The following is a 6,094-nucleotide window of genomic DNA, read 5'->3' on the forward strand; positions in this document are numbered from 1 at the left end:
TTACAAATATGGTTCGTTCGTTCGAGATAAACGCGATAAATAAAAACTCAATTTTCTCGCGATTCCGGAATTAGACTGTACTATTCACATTAAAATCGTGTCATTTTACAACTGGAATAAATTACCATCTAGTTTAAATACTTTACATTCATTGCCACAATCGTAAACATCTCGTCAGAGTTTTGGAAATAACAGGATTGGCGTTTTTATTATAATTTTTATTAAATTTATTCGTGTAATTACTTTGCTCTAAATTAAGTTTTGTTTTTGTTTCGTACTCAGCCTCGCCAACAGTGCGTGCGGGTGAATAGGTTTTGTGTGTTTTTGTATGTTGTATGCTTGTGAGTGTTGGGAGATGCTAGAATTACATATTATGTATTACGTTGTATATAAGAAGTATGTGCTGGCGCACAGAAATGATTACAACTCGTCGGATTGTTAGCTTGTCTCTGCTGAAATCTGAATTAAACATTGGCGTCGCATGTTCGGAAGGCGTCCAAATGCCGGCCGGCCTAGTAGGCCTGCGACAGGATGACGTTGCCCTTCCGCTGCGGGTCCTGCACCGTGTCCTCCTTCTTGCCGATCAGCGACTTGTGTATGTGCGGAATGACACCGCCGCCGGCAATGGTTGCCTTGATCAGGCTGTCCAGCTCCTCGTCTCCGCGAATGGCGAGCTGTAAGTGGCGCGGCGTGATACGTTTCACCTTCAGATCCTTCGAGGCGTTGCCTGCCAACTCCAGAACCTGAAAAGAGCACAGAAAATAAGTTATATTAATATTATTTGTTTCAAAAAAATAACTAATAGTAACATATAGTAATTGCTCAATATGATTGATTTACTATATCCAGTGTGGTATCATTAAACAAAAATATACAAAAAATAATTATTGATTTTTTAAAATTTAATTTCTTAATAAATTCATCACGTTTCATCACTTATTAGAAAACAATAATAAGGAACATTAAAGATAATAATAATGGCGGGAAAATGGTGAACTAAAATATTTATAGGTTCTACAAAAAAAGTATTGAAATCCGTCAAACTGTTAAAAAAAACCCTAAATTTTAAATTACAGCTAAAAACACAGAAATTACATCATTTGATAAGGATTTCTTTAAAATATTTCTTATTTCATTCTGCTTCTTTTAAAATGGCAAAACAAACCGTTGTAGCGTTTAAAAATGCCGTTACAACCAGTTATTTAATTTAAACTTAATTAAATTAAATAAAAAATAAGTAGGAATTTAAAACCAAATAACTGTACACAAAAGTCCTGGGATTATTTCCAATATTTCCCTAAAAGTGGCAATTAGGAACGGAAATTTCCCATTGGAGCGGGAAAAGTACCGCTGCAACGCTCCAACTCGGAAAAGCGGGAAAGTCGGCGGGCGCACTCACCTCGGCGGTCAGGTATTCCAATATGGCAGCGGAGTAGACGGCTGCGGTGGCTCCGACGCGTCCGTGGGATGTGGTGCGGCTCTTGAGATGACGATGGATGCGGCCCACGGGGAACTGCGAGTGTGCGAGTGTGCAGAAAGGAGATTAATTAGCGGCTTGTTTATGTTTTTATCCCCCTCTCCCGACGCCACTCCACGAGCTGCGGAGAGCGCAGTCACCCTGTTTATAAATACGTGGTGGAATATGCTCGCTGGCGAGGTGAGTACCGAAAAGGCGCCAAAACGGAGGTACAGACGACCCATTGGAAACTCACCTGGAGACCCGCGCGCGCCGATCGCGACACCGCCTTCGCCTTGGCCTTTCCTGAATCCTTGCCTGCCTTGCCGCCAGCCTGCGAAGAGAACACAGAGTCATCGTTTTAGCACGGAGAAGCCGAAAAACACAAGCCGTGCCAAACACAAAATGGTGGCACCGCTGCCCTTTGTGAGGTTACGGCCGATCGCCCCCAGCAGCACAATAACAATCCCGCCGTTTTTTCCGGGCGCCTCTCGGGAGGATGTGCTGCTGGCGGTGGCCAGGCTGGCCAAAGCAGCGCCACCACTGGGGCATCAATATTTAATTCGCGGGGGGCACGCGCACTGCGAAAAGCGAGCTGCGCTGCCGCTCAAAATACGCCGAGCCGAAAGTTACCATTTCAGTTTAATCGATTTTTTGCTGCTGCCTGTGCTAACTGCGCTTGCGAAATGCTCTGGGCACTGCGATTGCTTCTGCCGCGATGGGAATGATTGTTTGATTGCAACAAGGAACCGGAGCGTGCGGATGTTTCTGCGGAATTGTTCCTCGACACTCGAAATTTTTTCGTGAAAAAAGACGCCGTCAGCGTAGTGTGACCGCGCACTGGATAGGCTAAATTTGGACACCTTTTTCAAATGGCGCCAGCCTGCAGGGTTGCCAGGTGTCGGAAATCATCGTCAACCATCGGTAGAGCGGGGGAAATATGTTTTCAAATTTTAAAAATTTAGTTTAATAATAAAATGGTATTCAACGTTTTTAAAAGTTTACACAGTTACTTTTATCCTTTTTTGATAGAATTTAAAATAGAATTTTAGTTGTAATGACATATATTACAAGAAAAATGTTTCTTATTTTTTCTTTTGAAATAAATATAGCGCGCAAAAGTATTATTTTACAGGCTATGAACTTAAATTCAGAAATCTATTAAACATTTAAAGAGTTGTCCCTCATTATCCCTGCTGGCAGCTGTCAACCCTGCAGGACGCTTCTCATTGCGCCGAGTGGCAACCCTGGCGCCCGGCATCGAGCGGAATTTGCGAATTTTCTACTTGGCCACGATTTAACCTCGCTCCAGTCCAGAAAATGCCGCGTGTAGCCAAGCCGAAAGCCGCTGCGCCGGCCAAAAAGGCGGTGCCGGCCAAGAAGGCCAAGAGCAAGCTGTACGCCATGCCGGAGAAGGTGCCGGAGGGCACGATCTTCAACGATTTGGCCAAGGGCCAGTGGCGCATCGGACCCTCGATCGGAGTGGGAGGATTCGGCGAGATCTACGCCGCCTGCAAGGTCGGCCAGAAGGACTACGATGCAGTGGTTAAATGCGTGAGTGGTAGACCCGCTTTCCTCCTCAGAGCTTCCTTTCTACATCCCTTTTTTTCAGGAGCCCCATGCCAATGGCCCGCTCTTCGTGGAGATGCACTTCTACCTGCGCAACGCCAAGCAGGACGACATCAAAAAGTTCAAGCAGAAGCACGGCATGAAGTCCCTGGGCATGCCCTACATCCTGGCCAACGGCTCCGTGGAGGTCAATGGAGAAAAGCATCGATTTATAGTGATGCCGCGCTATGGCAGTGACATCTCCAAGTTCCTGGCGCAGAACGGCAAGCGACTGCCCGAGGGCACTGTCTACCGGCTGGCCATCCAGATGCTGGACGTCTATCAGTACATGCACGGCACTGGCTACATTCACGCCGATCTCAAGGCGGCCAACATCCTGTTGGGCCTGGGAAAAGGCGGCGCCGCGCAGGCCTACCTGGTGGATTTCGGTCTGGCCTCGCACTACGTCACAGGGGAGTTCAAGCCGGATCCCAAGAAAATGCACAATGGCACCATTGAGTACACATCCAGGGACGCCCACTTGGGTGTGCCCACCAGAAGGTCTGATCTGGAGATTCTCGGCTATAATCTTATCGAGTGGCTGGGCGTGGAGCTGCCCTGGGTCACGCAGAAGCTTCTTGCGGCGCCCCCCAAAGTTCAGAAGGCCAAGGAAGCCTTTATGGAGAACGTGGGAGAGAGCCTGAAGGCGCTGTTCCCCAAGGGAGTGCCCGCTGCTATTGGGGATTTCATGAAATACGTCTCCAAGTTAACGCACATCCAGGAGCCAGACTACGACAAGTGTCGCAGTATGTTCTCCAGTGCCCTCAAACAGTTAAAAATTCCAAACATCGGGGATCTGGACTTCAAGCTGAAGCCACAGACGAGCAGCAACAATAACCACAGTCCACCAGGAACGAGCAAGGCGGCAGCAGGCAAGAGGGCGTTGAAGAAGGAGTCTCCTGCAGTGAACTCTTCTCTGGAGGAGGAAATTCCCGCCAGCGAAGAAGAGGAGGAGGAGGAAGAGAAGGCTCCTCGCAAGAAGGCAGCTAAAAAGGTTTCACCAGCAGCTAAAAAGGCTTCACCGGCAGTTAAAAACGTAAAAGTTTCGCCCCTGAAGCGAGCTGCTCCTGCCGCGGCCGCAGAAAGCACGCCACCCAGCCAGAAGCGCGTCAAGACTGAGCCCAGGTCCACTCCCAGGCCGAGGGACACACCCAAGGCCAGCCCCAAGCTAAGGGGAACGCCGAAGGCCAGTCCCAAGCCCCAAACGCCCACGGCAGCGAGGCTTAAGACGCCCAGTGCCAGTGCCAAGATCAATTTCAGTCCATCAATTTCCCTGCGAGGTCGCCCCGGTGGCAAGACCGTGGTCAACGACGATCTGACTCCACAGCCGCGTTCCAACAAGACCTACGAGTTCAACTTCGAGCTGGACGTCAGTATGGACGCCAATGTGATTGTTAATGTCAAGCGCAAGAAGAAGGCGGATAAGGAAAAGCCGACAACGGTTGAGTCAAGAACACCCTCATCGCGCAGCCTGGCCTCCAGTTTAAAGGAGGAGAGCGGCTCCCCCGTGACCCGAGTGAATCTGCGCAAGGTGAACGACGAGGGCGATTCCACTTCCTCCGGCCGCAGTCCGCGCACACCGGCCGTCACCGTGCGAAAGTACCAGCGCTAGGCCGGCAGCACTTGTTTATTATATTTTTACATTACCAACTCTTTGAATAAAAGCGCTCATTATTATTTTTCCACGTTTTCTTACATATTGAGTTTTATTCATTACCTATGTTAGCTCTTAGTTTATCTGTCTATACATTTATGCATATTCGTTACGAGTTTTGCCGCACTTGGAGCGTAAAATGTATAAAAGAAATGCACATCGGCGGAAAATAGGAGTATATGTAAAGAAATCAAAGAATTCAATAAAAACCTAAAAACCTTTGACCTACACTTTCTACTTAATCATATGGAGCTCCCAATTACTGCTTCGATCTGCGCTTGCTGCTGCCGCTGCTTTCGTGGTGCTTGGTGGAACTGTTCTTGGAGCTGGACTTGGAGCTGCTGCGGCGCGAGGACGAGGTGCCGCTGCCACTGCTGCTGTGCTTCTCCAGGCCGCCGATGGCACTCAGTGAAGGAGCCGCCGTTGACTTGGACGGTCGCTCCTCCTTGTGCGACTTGGAGGAGGACGAAGAGGAGGACTTGTGGCCGTGCTTGCTGCTGCTACTGCTGCTGGCATTGGTGGAGCTGCTGGGCTCCGGCCTGTAGAAGGGCGACGAGGAGTTGGACGAGTTGGAGGAGCGCGACGAGGCCGCCGAGGACTTGGCCTTGCTGGTCAGCGGCATGGGCTCGTCCGCAATGAAGACGGAGGGCGTCACCGGCGCCGCCGAGGACGTGGCCCTGCCACCGCTGGTCGTCGGCTTGTTGCAGCACGTGTCGCACTGCCAGTTCTGCTCCTGGTCGTCGGCCGCCTCCTCGTTGGTGATGGGGGGCTTGTGGCACTCCTGGTGGTACATGGCGCCGCACTTGGAGCACTCGATCAGCCGGTTGGTGGCCCTGATGACCATTTCGCCGCACACACAGCAGTTGAGGTCGCCAAAGTCGCCGGTGTCCCCGGTGTTAACAATTCCCACGGCACTCAGGCCATCGTCCGAGTCCGCAATGGTGTCCACCGAATCGGAGGGCTCCTTGTCCGGCGAGTTGGTCAAATTGATGATCTCGTCCGTGTTGATGGGCTGCTGGGGGGGCGTGGCCGCCCGGCCCGGGAAGTTGGCCTCGTCCTCCAGCATGCGCGGGCTCATGTTGTTGGTCAAACTCTTCTCGGGGCCAAACCGCGATTTCAGGGCCTCGTCGAAGAGCAGACGCAGCTCGGCCGCCGAGGTGGGATTGCTGGAGTGCAGCAGCTTGATGGCCTTCTTCAGCACGGGGTCGACCTCCTGGGCAGCTGCGGCTGCGGCGGCTATGTTGGCGGCCATCGCGAAATGGGTTAAATATATTAATAACAAAATAAATGCAGTTTTTGCAAGCGCAACAGCTGTTTTCCAGAACAGTGTGTCCACATAGCCGGCTTGAGTGGTTGCCATTCACCTGACAGCGTGG

At 50.5% G+C, this 6,094-nt stretch overlaps 3 protein-coding genes across 3 annotated transcripts; 1 reads left to right on the forward strand and 2 right to left on the reverse strand.

The window, feature by feature from the left end:
* Positions 1 to 197: 197 nt before the first annotated feature.
* Positions 198 to 2,300, reverse strand: LOC108025508 (histone H2A.v). Its single transcript, XM_017096030.3, has 4 exons — positions 2,090 to 2,300; positions 1,713 to 1,790; positions 1,400 to 1,513; positions 198 to 743 (listed from the first exon to the last, which is right to left on the reverse strand). Exons 1-4 carry the CDS (start codon positions 2,090 to 2,092, stop codon positions 513 to 515), a joined length of 426 nt encoding a protein of 141 aa, XP_016951519.1. The 5' UTR covers positions 2,093 to 2,300; the 3' UTR covers positions 198 to 512.
* A 362-nt stretch (positions 2,301 to 2,662) lies between these two features.
* On the forward strand, positions 2,663 to 4,741 carry LOC108025481 (nucleosomal histone kinase 1). The gene is made up of 2 exons (XM_017095996.3): positions 2,663 to 3,010; positions 3,069 to 4,741. The coding sequence occupies exons 1-2, from the start codon at positions 2,777 to 2,779 to the stop codon at positions 4,674 to 4,676; spliced, it is 1,842 nt and encodes a 613-aa protein (XP_016951485.1). The 5' UTR covers positions 2,663 to 2,776; the 3' UTR covers positions 4,677 to 4,741.
* LOC108025094 (integrator complex subunit 12) lies at positions 4,716 to 6,046 on the reverse strand. Its single transcript, XM_017095356.3, has one exon. The coding sequence runs from the start codon at positions 5,968 to 5,970 to the stop codon at positions 4,978 to 4,980; it is 993 nt and encodes a 330-aa protein (XP_016950845.1). The 5' UTR covers positions 5,971 to 6,046; the 3' UTR covers positions 4,716 to 4,977.
* Positions 6,047 to 6,094: the final 48 nt, after the last annotated feature.

The sequence above is a fragment of the Drosophila biarmipes genome, chromosome 3R (assembly GCF_025231255.1).
Source record: "Drosophila biarmipes strain raj3 chromosome 3R, RU_DBia_V1.1, whole genome shotgun sequence".
In the NCBI taxonomy this organism is placed as follows: Eukaryota; Metazoa; Arthropoda; class Insecta; order Diptera; family Drosophilidae; genus Drosophila; species Drosophila biarmipes.

Coding starts and splice junctions, on each gene's coding strand:
- LOC108025094 (XM_017095356.3), bottom strand. CDS start 5,970: ATGGCCGCCAACATAGCCGCCGCAGCCGCAGCTGCCCAGGAGGTCGAC.
- LOC108025481 (XM_017095996.3), top strand. CDS start 2,777: ATGCCGCGTGTAGCCAAGCCGAAAGCCGCTGCGCCGGCCAAAAAGGCG. Junction 3,011..3,068: donor ACGATGCAGTGGTTAAATGC/GTGAGTGGTAGA, acceptor CCTTTTTTTCAG/GAGCCCCATGCCAATGGCCC.
- LOC108025508 (XM_017096030.3), bottom strand. Junction 1,514..1,712: donor CGGCGCGCGCGGGTCTCCAG/GTGAGTTTCCAA, acceptor GCACACTCGCAG/TTCCCCGTGGGCCGCATCCA. Junction 744..1,399: donor TGGAATACCTGACCGCCGAG/GTGAGTGCGCCC, acceptor TGCTCTTTTCAG/GTTCTGGAGTTGGCAGGCAA.